This window comes from Coffea eugenioides, chromosome 9 (assembly GCF_003713205.1).
Source record: "Coffea eugenioides isolate CCC68of chromosome 9, Ceug_1.0, whole genome shotgun sequence".
NCBI classification, from domain to species: Eukaryota; Viridiplantae; Streptophyta; class Magnoliopsida; order Gentianales; family Rubiaceae; genus Coffea; species Coffea eugenioides.
Window position 1 is genome coordinate 37,828,149 of NC_040043.1, and position 15,611 is coordinate 37,843,759.

General features: G+C 37.2%; 1 protein-coding gene across 1 annotated transcript; it reads left to right on the forward strand.

Annotated features, from left to right (window-relative positions):
• The first annotated feature begins 4,124 nt into the window (after positions 1–4,124).
• On the forward strand, positions 4,125–13,208 carry LOC113782514 (carboxyl-terminal-processing peptidase 1, chloroplastic-like). The gene is made up of 11 exons (XM_027328405.1): positions 4,125–4,508; positions 6,485–6,589; positions 6,691–6,859; positions 7,607–7,683; positions 9,478–9,522; positions 10,414–10,497; positions 11,644–11,682; positions 11,784–11,846; positions 12,317–12,446; positions 12,518–12,574; positions 12,668–13,208. The coding sequence occupies exons 1-10, from the start codon at positions 4,125–4,127 to the stop codon at positions 12,571–12,573; spliced, it is 1,152 nt and encodes a 383-aa protein (XP_027184206.1). The 3' UTR covers position 12,574; positions 12,668–13,208.
• Positions 13,209–15,611: the final 2,403 nt, after the last annotated feature.

Below are 15,611 nucleotides of genomic sequence, written 5' to 3' on the forward strand. Positions count from 1 at the left end.
AAACTGAGGAGGAATTTGGGGCAAGAAGGAAAGGGAAAAGAAGAAGAGCTTGGGCGGAAGAGTTGAATCGTGTGGTCAGCACTTGAATCCACCACCACCACCTGCGAATTCACCGAGATTAGCACTGTAAACTTTCTTTTTCTTCTCTAATTTTCGAGTTTCAGTGTTGGATTGTTGAAGCTTTTATTGTTTATTTTTCTGAGATTATTTTTTTCTTAGTTGCCTATAGCTTCATATGTGATTTCGTGATTGTGTATGCTTTTGATGTTCATTGGACTGAAATTTGTAGAGATAAAAAAAAGATTCTGGGCCCTTAACTAACGAAAACAAGGAAGAATTTCCTTCAACTTTCAGATGCGTCTCACCTGTTCGACAAAATGCTCAAACAAAAATTGAACAAAACCAATGACAAATGATTTACGCTTGCGCGTTTGAGGAAAGTGAAATTCCAGCAAGTACAATGCTTGCCGAAAGATAATTGTTAATTTTCCGGGAAGAAGTGAGATTTTTGAGGGATCTTGATGCGCGGGTTTTCCTTTTTTCTTACTTTTCCTGTTTGTATGGATTCGAGCTTCATTATGTGAAAGAAGCAATCGTCTGGAGCTTCCATCAATTGGAGAAGATGACCCAATTCCATAAATCGCGATTTTAGTCCTTCAATTTTTCTTTTACTTTTTAATTTGTTCCCCAAAGTTTTAAGACTTTATAATTGGACCCCAACACTTTCATAATTCTTTCAATTAGGTCCCTATTTTCATTGCATTCTAACCCCTCAAGCTGCCCCTTGTTCTGTTTTGGCCCAGAGAATTAGAAAATTTAATCAATTTTGTCCCTTTAAATGTCTTCTTATGTGATACGAGTTAATGTGATTTTTGGATAGATTAATTCTGGGGATTTAATGCATAATCAAAGCTTAGTAAATTTTTAGTCGTGTTTTTATCTTGTTGGGTTTGGTATTATGGTTTAGGTTGTGGGTCATAACATTTGTTTGGGTTTCTGACTTGGGCTTAGGAGGTAAAAGCCCACTCTCTTGGTTGGGTTTGTTTTGTTAAGAAGTGAAGGCTAGCCCGTTTGTTTCCTTGGATTTTTTATCGGGCTTATGGAGTCCTTGGCCCAAGAAATAAATAAAATGGCCCAATGGCCTACTTGGTCGAGAACCAGAAAATGAAATTGCAAATCAGTCCCTGTGCTTCTGAATATTTATGTCATGATCCTAAAGATTCTTAATTTCTTTCAATTGGGTCCCAGATTTAATTGCAAATAGGTCCTTACACTTTATTTTTCTTTAATTTTGACCCCAAAACTTTGTTAATGTTTGCAATCAAGTCTTTTATTCTTTTGACCTCTTGAATGTAGGTTGTTTATATGATTTAATTGATTCAATTTCACAATTCATTTTTATCTTTGATGATTACTTGTTAATTAAAGTGATGCCTTGACCTTTTCTTTGCATTTTGGAGGGTAAACAAGTAAGTTCACTCCATTAGAGCCCCAACTCAAGGGAGGTACACTCTATCCCTTATTCTTGACTCTATTTGACCCTATGTGCCTTATGTGTTTTACGTGTTTGATTGCATGCCCCTTGAATGTTTTCATTTCATTTATTTATTTATTCGCTTCATTTGTTTTTTTTTAGTTTTGTATATTTATTTTAATTCAGTTTTAATTATTTGGAAGGCACTTGAATGCCAAAGTTGTAATAGCTAGGTTTTTATTTTATTTATTTATTCCTTCCCCTCTTAGATTGTAGTAGGCTTCCCCCGAATGTAATAGCTAGGGTTTTATTCGCTTTCTTTTCGCTTGTGTGATTTGCATGCTTATGTGCTATGTGTTACCGCTTTCTTAGGGCCTTGCATCTAGATATCATGCTTATTTGTTATGTGTCTATGTGATATTATGTGTTTACATGCTTTTATTATATTTCACATGATTAGTTATTTATGATTAATGTGTGACGTTATCACACTAGTCCAACGCTAGTTGTGATCCATTTCTCGATACTACACTAGTCCAACGCTTGTTGTGGTTCCCTTGTCCGATTTCTCACTAGTCCAACGTTAGCGAGAAAATAGAAATAATGGCTAGTCCAACGCTAGACTCTTAGGAGCCTCTTCGTGCGATAGATCATGATTGTGTGATAAAATCACTTCATTTCATGCATATTTTACTTTCTAGGGTCTTTTATCATTTTGTATGATATACCCCTTATACATATAGCCCTTATCCCTAATTTTCCTATATATCCCCCCTATGTATGATACATAACATTAGAATTGCATTTCATATAAGCATTAGAATTAGGTTAAACCATCTGCTTGATTAGATTAGGGAATAAACCCTTGAATATGGGATATGGACGAGTTCGGTTTTCTAGCCTTAGCACGTTCGTATTCCCTCTATTAAAAGGGAAAATTGAGTCACGAACATTAGTCCCCCGTACCCGACATGATGCATTCCTTTAAGACATGTATATTTCTATAATTATTTTATCCTTTTCCTTTTCTTAGAGTCTCATATTTTTGCATTATTCGTAACTTCTCCAAAGGGTCATTATTGGGCATCACAATTAATGTGATTGGTCTCAATTGAGCTTTGAAGAGAAATTTCGACCCCCGATACCCTCTTAGGTCTAGGTTTTGCATTCATATAGTACATCCAAATGTGATAAATCTTTAGGTTAAAATAAGAAAATCTTTGACTAAATCGCGCAACTAGCCTTGGCTAGGTTGAAAGGGTGCCTTGGATTCTTATCCTTGCCTTCCCTTTCTTCAAATGTGACTCCCGAATCTTTTTCTCTGACTTTGTAGACTTGGAGTCGTTTAAAAAGGGTTTTTTACTTTTTTCTTTCAAAACTCATTTTTTAGGTGACTTGGTACACCTTAACTCTGTACCAAGTGGCGACTCCATTTTTCATTCAAAAAACCCTTTTTAAACTATATTTTGGGTCAAATCGTCGCATTTTCAAGTCCCATTTAGACCCATATTTTTCTTCATTTTCTTTGTAAATCAAAATTCATTTTTCAAATCAAAAATTCACTTTTTAAACCATTTATTTATTATTTCAAAAATGGGCCGCGACAGTCACCAAGTTTGTAGGTTCAAGTTGTGAACCAAGTTTGTAGGTTCAAGTTGTGAACCAAGTTTGTGAACCGAGCTTGCGAAGCAAGTTAAATTTCATTTCGTTCGCTCGAGCAAGTTTGTGAGGTGACTGGCCAGTAAGGGTGATAAGGTATTAGGTGGGAGTACAAGTGGAGTTCTACGGACCTTATTTGTGGACGACGGAGTGTCGGCAGGAGGTCACGCATGGCAAACGACTTGGCTTTGTAGCCAACCTGTATCCTTCATTTGTATTGTTACTTTTTCACTTGACTTGACATTTTGTGAAATAGTTGTTTATCTAAATGTGCAATTTACGATTTTACCCCTGTTTACTTACTAAGCACATAGCTTACCCCGTTTCCTTTGTTTTCCTTAGCAGGGGATGACACGGGGAACTCCTTGGCACATTCACTAGTATAGTTAGGTTTGCTGGTAATAGTTGGACAATTAAGATGGTTGTTTTTGTTTTGGTGGTTTGTATAAGGACCCTCCTTAGGGTCTACTTTCTGCTAGTTGTTATCATAATGTAATATAGTGGTTTGACTAGCTGCTTTTGGGGATGTAAATAGAACTCTTTTGGAGTTGGCTATATTGTGAATAGTACGCTTTTGGTTTATCTAGTTTTTATTATTTTGAAATTTCGAGTCATGGCGCGAGTTAGGCAGGCGTCCCGCCGATACTCTAGGGTTCGCCCTTGGGAGAAGCGGGGGCGTCACAGGTGGTATCAGAGCGCCTAGGTTAGAGGACTTGGGCAATTAGGACATACGTGATCGGCATTAGGTATATGTGATTCTTTTAAGATGAATGATATATCTTAAGCTGAAATGCCGGTGAACAAACGAATTAATGTTTGTAGGTATGGATCCGGACAGTTCTAGTGGTGCGGGACCAGCGGCGTAGGATCTGGACCGGGACCGAGACCTCCGAGTGCGGGGGGCCCGGTGAACTGGGTATTGCGTAGGCGGGAGATCCGATATCAGAGGAGGCTTGGGGAGCCCTACATTTCGTATTCACCCTTTCGTCGGATGCCGCACCGATCTTGTGAGTGTCGCCATACGTATGGCTATCCCGACGAGGTCGTCTTGGCGGTGGATGACGAGCGACGTTACCTGGGGAAAGCGGTCGATCGCTTGGTTAGACAGCTGGAGGAGGCTAGAGAGATTAGCCACGGGCAGGCTAGGAGTATTAGGGATTTGGAGCAGAGCCTCCGAGTTGAGGTGGAAAGGACGGACACTCTTCATCGACAGCTTCATGACACACACCAGCACCTCTTCACTTTGAAGGGGCAACTGAGGGAGAGGGCTCGGGGTATCATGCTAGACTGTGAGGTTCTATTAGATATGGCCGCGGAGGCACCACCACGAGCTACCGACCCAGAGCTGATGGACGAGGTGGATACTCTAGGTTCCGTTAGGGATTGGACTCCTAGGGGAGGCGTTTAGGGTCGCCTTTGTACTTTCTTTTGACTATCTGGCGGATTACTTTTGTTAGAACCGACATGGCTGGTTTCTTTTGTTATTTGGTTGACTAACTACATTTTGGAGCTGGGTGCTCATGTGTATACTGGGTTTTGTACCGACTGGAGGTCGGGTGATTTGTATCTCTTTTGGTATGACTTTGTAGATATCTATGTGACTTTTGGGAACACTTTTGTATATAACCTTTTGTGTACATATATGTATATAGTTGAAAACAATCTTTCTGGGTTCATTTTTTTATGTGACTCTTGTATATGTGCATTTTCATTTGGTATCCTCTATTTTGTTCACATTTTGAATACTAAGTGTACATTTTATTGGGATTTATAGACGTTTGCACCTAAATGGACCCCGGTACTCGAGGTAGAGGTAGAGGGCGAGGACGAAGCCTGAAAAGGGGAAATGAACATGAGCTAGATCAAGTGGCTACAGCCATCCAGCGAATGGCTGATCTGTTAGAACGTATGGTTGACCAACAGGGTCAAGGCCATGGGAATACTATAGGAAACCCTGGAAATAATCCAAGCAATCATGAGGGAGAGGACCGTGCTTTAGAACGGTTCCAAAAATTTGCACCTCCCAAAAATACTATACAAGAGTCAACCTAAGAAACTTGTAACTTGAAGGTAAGTTATCTCTTTTGAAAGTTAAATTTTGGGGCTTTAATCTTGAAGCTATGGAAGTGATGCTTTTGTTGTGATTATGCATTTTTATGGGTTGTATGATGATTATGGAGTAGTTTTATGGTTTATTTTGATTGTTATATTGATGATTTTGGTAAAGGCTAGGAGGAAAAGGTAGGGTTTCTTGATTCATGATTCATAGAGTTGGCTTGGTTGGATTTTGGCTTGTTAATGGCATCTTTGATGTCTTGATTTCATTTGTATGGTTGGTAAGTAGCAAATTCCAGATTGGTCATGAAACCCTAAGTCAAAGGAAAGTTAGTTTGGTTGGGTTAAGGCTTAAGTGATTAGAGTTTAATTGATTAGGTGGAGAAACCAGTAAAGTTAGTAGGATTAGCACCTAGATTATGGTTAGTATTGGGTAAGTCTTGGGATGATATTGGGAAAGGAATTTCGGTTTTCTTGTAGGGCAAATAGGAGGTGGTTTATGTGTGTTTATTTGGTATGAGTTTGGCTAGGAAGTTTGTACGAGAACCATAGAAACGGACCATGCATTTGTGACGTTCGAAACCGGCAAACCTGGAAACAGGGCAGTCCACAAATCCGAACTTGGGTTCTGTTTTTATTTATGTTGCGTGCTGATTCAGAAGTTTCTCAAAACAAGAAAGTTGTAGCTTCTTAAGTCCTTAAGGTGCCTACAAAATTTCAGGTCAAACGGATCAGTGTAGTCCGAGTTATAGCCGAAACACTCACTCCTGTTTTGAACACTGGATTGTGTTACGTTTTTGAATTTTGCTTCTGACCATGCTTTGTCCGTCTTGATAACGTGCGAACTGGGTGTTGATCCCTTCATAAGAAATGTATATCTTGGTCTTAGCTTCTAAATGGTATAAAGTGCATCCGAATCCGAGTTCTGTAGCTTCAGTTATGACCAAAACAAGATCGGTTGTCAGAACTGCCTTCGGATTTGGACTGTTCTGACAGGAACTTTGAACCTCTTTTTCCCTATGCTCCATACTGATTCTGCTTTAATTTTTCCTCGACATTTCATGTATTTTTTGCAAATAGATTTTATTAGCACCAGAAATACTCTGTTCTTCCACTTGTTTCCTTTTTTGAGTTTCTAATTTATAAGGGACATACTAAAAGATAAATGAGACAGCCTTCATCACTTAGAATGTCCTTTCAATCCTTTTGTAGAGAATTATTAGCATTGTCTTCATTCTCTTCTAATAGTTTCAATAAAGCTATAAAATAACTTCTCTTTCTTTTCAACTTTTATAGGGAGATGAATTGCTGTCTGTTAATGGGGTGGATATAAGAGGGAAATCTGCCTTTGAAGCATCATCTCTATTACAAGGTCCCGGTGAAACATTTGTGGACATCACGGTTAGTAATTCTGAATTTTGAAGTACGGTCATCATTACTGCATCTCTTATCTCATATGGTACTTCTGCAACGTGCTTCTTAGATGAAATGATGCATGTTAGGTCAAGCATGGAAACTGTGGACCTGTCCAAGCCCTTGAGGTCCAGAGGCAATCTGTTGCAAAAACTCCCGTTTTTTATCGCTTGGAGCAGAGTGAAAATGGAACCACATCCGTTGGTTATGTGCACTTGAAAGAGTTTAATGCGCTGGCAAGAAAAGATTTGGTTATAGGTGGATGCCTTTTTCATTGTACCTGGAGATTAACCTTTTTTTTTTTTTTGGCAAGACAACCTCATCTTTAGTCATTCTTCTTTTCTAGATGGTGTTTCCTTAATTTTCAGTATAATGGGGGATATTGATGTTTTCTCATTTGTTCTTTTTCCTTTATCCAAAATATGGCTATCCAGCATTTCTACATCATTTCTACATCATTTTTTATTGTGTAGTTGGATACTCATGTCTCTCATAGTAAAACATCTACATGACAGACATCTGTCGAAAAATTTTAAATATGATGCTGTTGAAGTTCTTTCATCCTCCTGCTAAGCATGTCATGAATTGTTGCCAAATGTTGGTCTTTTTATTTTCTCCATGTTGAATAAAAAAATGTTATTGTAAACATGCTTTATATGCAAGATAAACATGAATTTGCAAGGTAAGTAATGACAGAGGAAAATCATTAACTAATGTTAATGGCAATAAGAGATTTTGCAACCTTTTTTACTTGTTACTACACAGAGTATTATATAAGCTAATTATTATTTGAACTATTTTTCATCGGACTTAGTATATTCATGATAAGATACCAAACTAATCTTAAAGTTGTTTATTCTATAGTCGAGATGCCAATAAGCAAGTTCTTTCTCTTTCAATGTCTATGATGCCAGAATTTTCTTTCATTCTCTGTGTTGATTGTATTCCTATTTGGTCTTGCACATTGAGATTCATTTCATATAGCTGAAGGAAGTAATTTTGCAGCAATCAAGCGACTCGAGGACACGGGTGCTCAATATTTTGTGCTTGATCTTAGAGATAATCTTGGTGGACTAGTACAGGTTAACTTACTAGTCAATTTTTTTCTGTGCTTGTTACTTCTTCAGTTTACAACTGAATTTTATTCTTTATTTCTTGAATTGTTCAACAATTGTGTTAAGAGCAGCAAGTATTTCCTGTACCCAAACAGACATTCAAGGGGAGTAGGCCAGGATATGATGCTAATCGTCTCTTGGAAATTAAGTTACTCTGGTGTTATGTTTATTATTTGGGCTAGCAGTAATGCTGAATAACAAGTATTTAACGAGCGTGCTCTCTAAATGGCTTAAACAGTTAGTCAATTTGGTCATTTGACTTGATACTAGAACAGTTCATTTGGTTTGGATGCTGTTTGTGAATGGGTTTATAATGTTTTCAGCCTGGATGTCTTGTCCTTAACTGTGCGGGAGGGCTTTGAGGAGCAGACAAGAATTATCCTCTTCTCCTAAAGTCGTCCCCGCATCAGGATAATAAAGTGGCTGGTGAGTGCATGCACAGGTGCCACTATCAAATTTGAGATAGTTGAAATGAATCACATGATTATTGCTGTTGAAGCGGTTTATGAACTTACTTCTTGCTGTCGGGACTTGTGCTTCGAGTCCATGTGGTCAAGCTCAACCTGGACACCTAGGAGTTTCATTTGGGCAAAAACAGGGCTATAAATAAGTTCAGTTATGCATGTTAGTGCAACTGAGGTTGTGCCACTGGGGACTTAAACTTTTAGATGAGTTCATCAAGAAGGCTTAGTTATGTTGAAGTCCTTAGATCTGCTGAAGGATGTTATCTGTGGTGACAATTCTGAATTCAAATGATCAGCAACATTGCTATGAGACCTTGGTCTGATTGTGAAACAACCATGTTTGAGGTGTCAAGTGTAAGAGGACCTTGGTTCAAGTTCCACAGTTATGAGTTGCAGTCTAACATATGTTAATATGGTTCCCACTGATTGTAGATCTGTTCTTTCACATGTAGGATGTTAGACTCCTTGTTTCTGTCCCCCATCTCCCCTCCACCCCACATCCAAGAAAAAAAAAAAAAGAAAGAAAAAAAAAAGATTAGTAAAATTAGTTAATTGTGATTAGGCCCCAAAAGTGCTGAATATTTTGAGACTAAGAAAGCCAATATTTAGAGTTCTTTCTTGTCCAGGAGAAATAATCACATTGCGTGCTTTCATAGTTTGGTTCAGAGTTGTTGATTGGACTGTAAAGGATTTTCTTACTGAAGTATTCTTGTTTCTACTGGAAGTCTGGAATATAAGATGAAAATCGCTTATTGCTCTCCAAGAACATAACAAGATGGATAATACTTGTTCTCCAGAAAGTGCAGAATCTGATTAAAGAACCACTAAAATGTCATGTAAAAAAATCTGCACCGACTAAAGCATTTAGCTCAAATACCTAGTTTCCCAACCTATTGATGGTGTGGAAATCTGAAAGTATTTGGAGGGATGCAATATGCATGCTTTCTTTTCTTTGGAGGGACACAGTATGTGTGCTTTCTCTTACTTTACTTGCTTTGTGGTCGATTCACCTTTGAACTGTATTTGTATATAAAAGTGCTGCTATGCACCCTAGGGAGTTAATATTTTTGTTTCTTTTCTTACAGTTGTGTTTCTGCTGTCTTGACGTAATTAATGCACATTACAGGATTTAGTTGCTACAGTAAACGTTTTTGAACAGTTTAATGGCCTGAAGAAGTGATGCCTATGGTTTCTGGAGGCCTGTTCTGATTTTCGTTCTGTATATCATCAACCGTTTTGTCTTTTATATGAAATCTTTTCCAAGCATATGATGTTCATAATGGTTGTTCATTTTCAGGCTGGGATTGAAATTGCTAAACTCTTTCTAAACAAAGGGGAGACGGTAAGTGAATCTACTCCATCAAATTTAGGACATTGAAATGCATTTTCTTCCAAAATTTTTTTCTTTTTTTGGTTCCTTTAAACTAGATTTTGTGGTGTATATTTTTCTGGGTTTTGTTTGCTTTGATTTTATTCCCATTTGCAGCAAAAGAGCAATTTGTTGTGCTATTTGTTAGTGAGTTTATAAAAAGTAAATAATATGCTTAAGTTTGTATCTTCCTATATCTTTCTGACCACTGAAGGACACATATATGCGAGTCCCAAGTTATAAGTGTTTGCATAGGAGATTATTTGAAATATGATTTGGAATAATTACTATTGCACTTTTTGCGATGTGATGTATGTGAGATAAAAAGGTGTGTTGGAAAATGTGTTTGTGATGCAAGCAAATATTTTTTGTTTGTAATTCCTGTCCAAACACACATATTTCTCCTGTTATTCACTGTAGACCAGAAGGCTGTTTTGTATGTGGGTCTCCATAGATGGAGCACTTAGATGTCTTCCTAAATTTTATTCCCAGAGTGTAAATTCCTATGTAATGAAGAGTTTCATTAAGAATTTATTGCCCTATTAGCTTTCGTATTTTGTGTCAGAAACAAGTAGTTCTTTTTCCCTGTGATGTGGGGATTTTTCATCCTCTCTTGCTCACCATTTCTGTTGTTCTGTTTCCTTTTCTTTTGTTTCCTTTTTAATCATCTATAGTGCTTTTGATTACCATTTACTGAAAAGCTTCTGCACATGTCAGATCTTTTTTTTTTTAGCAATTTGAAAAACTATTTGATCATTTGATCTCAATTTCTTTGTTCCTGAATGGAATAGGCTACAACTAGCATTCATGAAGTTCCTTTTTTTTCACCCCCCCCCCCCCCCCTTTTTTTATGGCCATGGACAGGTGACTTATACTGTTGGAAGGGATCCTGAATATGTCAAAAATATTGTAGCAGAAGTTCCACCTCTAGTTTCGGCTCCTGTTATTGTAAGCCTTATCTTATGGCTCGTCACTTTTGTTGATTATTATCATATAAATAAGGAAAAAAATCACATTTATCATGTGCTTTCAGAAACCTTGGTAATATGATGAGCTCATAACATGTATGAATTCTGCATGACTTTGTACCCTTTGTAAATGTAATTGAGAACTGAAATGTAAATGTCTGGTGTAAAACTTTTGGTCAAGGGTGGACTTTGTGAAATTGGATTTTGATTAAGACTGCAAATAACTGTGCCCCAGAAATAGGATTTTTATGCAAAAATGAATCAATTTTGAATTAATGGGTTGGGGAGATATAGAAATGTAATCGCCAGGATGATTACTTAAATCCCTTTAGGTCCATTGACTTAGAGATGTCCACTATCAGTTAGTTGTTCTTTGTTGAACGTTTTGGACTAATGTACTTTTGAATTCAGCTTCTCAATGCTGATGGTGGTTGTTTGCTTGAATAGAACAGTTATTTGCTACATTGAAGCCCTAATTTCCTTAGGAGCTGATAAAATGGTCTAGCCCTATTTTCAGTTTATGTTAGTTATTTTTTGAGCCTTGCCTCTGTAAAGACTTGCACATATGACCATCTTCATCGGAATTTTTATGTGCATAAGGTGTTTTACACTACTCCCTCTGTCCCAAAAAAATTGTTGTATTGTGCTTTTAATCAACAGTAGCTGCTGATGATGTTTAGTTTTCCCAGTTTGAATTTTGTCCTTCAGAAAGTTGAGTATCCAGCAGTGAGGAAACAAAAGAATGCCTTTATGTTACTGGGACTTGGGACCCAATTGTGGGCCCAAATGATCTCATCTTTCATGTTGATGTAGAAGAATGGCATGAATGTGATTAAACTTAGCAAACACATTTTCAAAATTGCGCAAATCAATCACGCGTCGGGAAATACATGAATTAATATTCTTGGGCCTCACAGAAATGACTTTAGTCTTTTCTACCAATTAGCTGTAAGGTTAAACTTGGAAGAGGAACACAGATTTTGTTTCTATTTTTAGTAAATGACAACAAATTTACGACAAAATAATGACATGACAGAGGCAGACTTTGGGTTTCAGACATTATTTTGTACTTCTGAAAAATCTTTGTTCTCATGACGAGTCTTATTAGTTTGTTGCTTGAGTGCAGGTTTTTGTGAACAAAAATACTGCGAGTGCAAGTGAAATTGTAAGTTGTTTACACTACAAGATTTCATTCTAATCTTAGTTTAAACTTTTCTAATTAAGGTTCTTTTTTTATTTTGTTTTTTATTTGGTTGCTTGTTTCAGGTGGCCACTGCACTTCACGATAATTGCAGAGCTGTTCTGGTGGGGGAAAGGACTTATGGGAAGGTAGTATTTGCTTTTGTAGTTTATACTCATATGCTGATGTGTGTTTTAATTTTTTTTTTTTGTTCTCAAATGAAATGCATTAAACCTCGGAGTTGCCATATAGAATAGACATGGATTATGGACTTTTTGTTGGTTATTCTATATTGGATAAACTTGCCTAAACTTGACGGAGCTTCAATGCAGCTATCTACATAGTATCAGTATTGTAACCTACATTAGTTTTTTGGCCCTGACATGATAAATAAAAGTTCCTAGCTTTTACTAATTTATTCTGATATTTGAGCCAAGTCCATTAAATACTCCATGTCCAAGATAATCTCATGATCTTTGGTCTTCATGATGTTGCTGTTTACATCCTGCTATTGAAAATTTCATCTCTTCATCTTAGCAGTAAAGTACTAGAAAAGGTAAAAGGAATTCCCACATTGGATATGCTATAATGGGTGATCAAATTAATTTTGTTCCTGCAGGGACTGATTCAATCTGTTTTTGAGCTGCATGATGGATCTGGCGTTGTTGTCACTGTTGGGAAGTATGTTACACCAAATCACATGGACATAAATGGCAATGGGGTTGAGCCTGATTTCCGCAGCCTCCCTTGTAAGAACTCTCCTTGCCCTGATATTAATAATATCAGTTCTTCAAAATCTATATTTAACCTTCTTTTACAGCTTGGGATGAAGTCATGAATAATTTGTCTAAGTGCCATAAGCCACCAGAAGGATGAGGTGAGGGTTAGCATTCTGATATTTTTGTGTTTTGAATTTTGCTTTGCGTAAGGTTTCAAGCTCATTGTTTTATGAATTTCTCTGAATCTTAAGGTTTTTGGAGTTACTAACGTTGCTCGGACAATTTCATGAGTTCAATGCTCGACATCAGTGTGCCAGCAATGAGCCGAAGTTCAATGATATGATGTGTGTCCTACCTTTGGTTCGTCCTGAATTCGTGACCTCGCTGAGCACCATGCAGAGGGAAATTTCAACATGTTTAGAGCACAGTTGACTACTTGGCGGTGGTTTCAAAGGATTTTGTTGGCGTACTAAATCAAGGCTCAAAAATAAAAAATTTCTATATTATTATTTAACAGTGTTTTAATTAAGTTAAGGTTTTATTAAGTTTATTGGAGTTAAGTTATAGTAGTTTTATTGTTTAGAAATTAGTTATTTATTAGAAAATTTCTTATAGTGTAAGACTTCTTTACCAAACCATCTAGTCTATAAATAGGGAGAGTTATTATTGTTGTCAGCTAATTATTGTCGTCATTTAAAAAGAGTGAAATTTGAGAGCCTTGTTATCAAGTGTAATAATGATATATGGTTGATTTATTTCTCTTCTCCTGCACATGTACATGTATGTGTGTAATTTGCCTCTCCATCTACATTGGTTCTATGAAGTTTACTTTCTATAGTTTTTTATTATAATTTTTTGGGTTACACTGATTTAATACACAGTTAACTCCTTGACTTGGTTTGAATATTGTTCAAAAGAAGTGCAAATGCTACCTACCGGAGACATGGGATAAGTTGTCTATGGGAGGTAAAAAGATAAATCAATAATACAGCTAGAAGCTTTGTAGATGAAGAAATATCTCCCATGTTGAAGAGTTTCAATGTTCCAAATCTATTGGGTTCTATTTCATATTTCAATTCAACATTTAAATTTAATAAATTTAGATCTTAATATGTTAAAATAGATTTGATAACAAAAAATTGAACATTTGAATTAATTAAGTGTCACTGAATTTTTTAGGGAAAACTTGCTCTTAAAAATAAGTGATAAGTTATTCACTTATTACTGAATGTGATATACATTCAAATGTATTTGATTTAATATTTAACAATTTAATAACTTAATGAATTCAAATTTCAGATTTCAAATTGCAGGTTTTAGGTTTTAGTTTTATCAAATACACCCTAAAATTTGTGTAAGAAAGGAAGAAGCATTGGCCCCAAGCTTTCGCTGTTACTATGTTTTGCTGTTAAAATACCCTCCTTTTAACATATGCATTGTTACTCTAGGATTAGGATCTTTGACTATTGTAACAACCCAAAAAAGGGACACCTTAACTATGTAAATGACCTCTCTCATTAGTGCTTTTGAGTTAATAGCACTAAATTATTTTGCAATACTATTTTTGTCTTTAATTAAATAACACGTCAAAAAAGGAGTTCAAAAATAAAAAATAGCTGAGTACACAATATATGTTTTCTAATGCTACATCGTTTTTGGCCTTGGAACAAAAGACTTGTTTTTTGCTTTTGTTTTCTCATCCTGCTCCCTCCTTTTATCGGATTGAAAAAGCAGTAGTCACCTTTCAATCGCAAACTTGTAATGTTGCCTCGCTGAACTCCAGCCGAAGCTGAGCTTCAAATTTCATAGATTGGTGTCCAACTTCAGGGATTCACCAATCTAGCAAAGCAACAATCTTGTTGGGATTCACATACGAGCGGGATTCTCTGAAATAGGCACTATCCTAGTCAGAGCTGCAATCTGCCGAAGGGGAAAAGAGGCCGAACAAAGAGCTTTGGTGCATGGCATCCGAAATCGGCATTTTTGGTGAGCATTCCCTTGCTTTTGAGTTTCTTTTTTTTTTTTTTTGCACTTTTCCATGCCTTGACGTGGGCAAGCTTCACGGCCAGATTTGCTTATGAATTTTTGGATAATTCGTTTGTCAAAGCTGTGGATTAAAATTGTGTTGCCATTTGTTGCTTTGCACCTTCCCTTTTTTTGGTAGGACGGGATGATTGAACAACGAATTCAAAAAAATGAACAAATTAAAGTTGTTGCATTTTTATGTGAAAAGAATTGGTATCTTCAAGTGTTAGTGGCTCTTTGCATATTACTACGGTTTAGAGTCATTTCATTGTTTACCCTGGCTTATAATTGCCCAGATTACTACAGACATAGGATTCCATTCGTTATCATATGTTCGTTTAAAAAGACAATATTATCATTCGTTGTATGGGTTTTAAGTTTACCATTGCCTAGAGCTACTTTTTTTTTTTTTTGGATAGGACTTTGCAAAATATTTCTTGAAAACATACTGGGTGTCGCTCCTAGATTTTGATTTAAGCAAACAAAAGTTTGGCTATGGTATTTGAGGATGGTCAAATCGGCTCGGATATCCCGAAGGCCCACACATCCCACAGGCTAAATCCCTGATAGCTCCACCTCGGACATCCTGTACCCTTAGGCGACCGGGGTGAACTCGACTTTCGTTCCCACCTCGGTCGGAGCTGTAGCTCACACCGCCGAAGTGATGCGTAAGGGTCAGATAACTGGAAAAGTATTGGATGTGACCTCTGACACACGCTGACGTATGACTGGCAGCTGCTCTGACACACTGCCCCTTGCAGAGTCTGATCAAATCAGTGTGATACGCTGTCTACATCAAATTTCTAGGGACCTGCACCCACAGCTTCTCTCTTTCTCCTGATTGTCCTGTATAAATAGCGGGAGCTCCCACTGAGAAAGGAGATGCAAAATCTCTGGTAAAAAGGCTAATATTCATCTTCCCACATTGCTTCGATCCTAACTAACTTAAGTTTCGGAGCTATACCGGGGGATTCGACCCATCTTCTTATAATTTAAGCAGGTGATCCTACTGTGGTGACCTCCTCAGCCAAGAAGACTTTCTGACCTTCGGGCCACCTCGTCAAGTCAAAAATCACCTCTTCAATTGGCGCCGTCTGTGGGAAGTCGAAGACATCAGAAGATGAGGCCTACGCGTTCTAAGAGCAGGAAGGCTCTCACTATTGGAGTTGA

What these genes read in the sequence shown, in the direction of transcription:
- LOC113782514 (XM_027328405.1), top strand. Translation starts at nt 4,125, where the DNA reads ATGCCGCACCGATCTTGTGAGTGTCGCCATACGTATGGCTATCCCGAC. An exon ending in ATCTTGGTGGACTAGTACAG is followed by an intron (nt 7,684 to 9,477) that starts GTTAACTTACTA and finishes GTTCATTTTCAG; the next exon opens with GCTGGGATTGAAATTGCTAA. An exon ending in CTGCGAGTGCAAGTGAAATT is followed by an intron (nt 11,683 to 11,783) that starts GTAAGTTGTTTA and finishes TGCTTGTTTCAG; the next exon opens with GTGGCCACTGCACTTCACGA.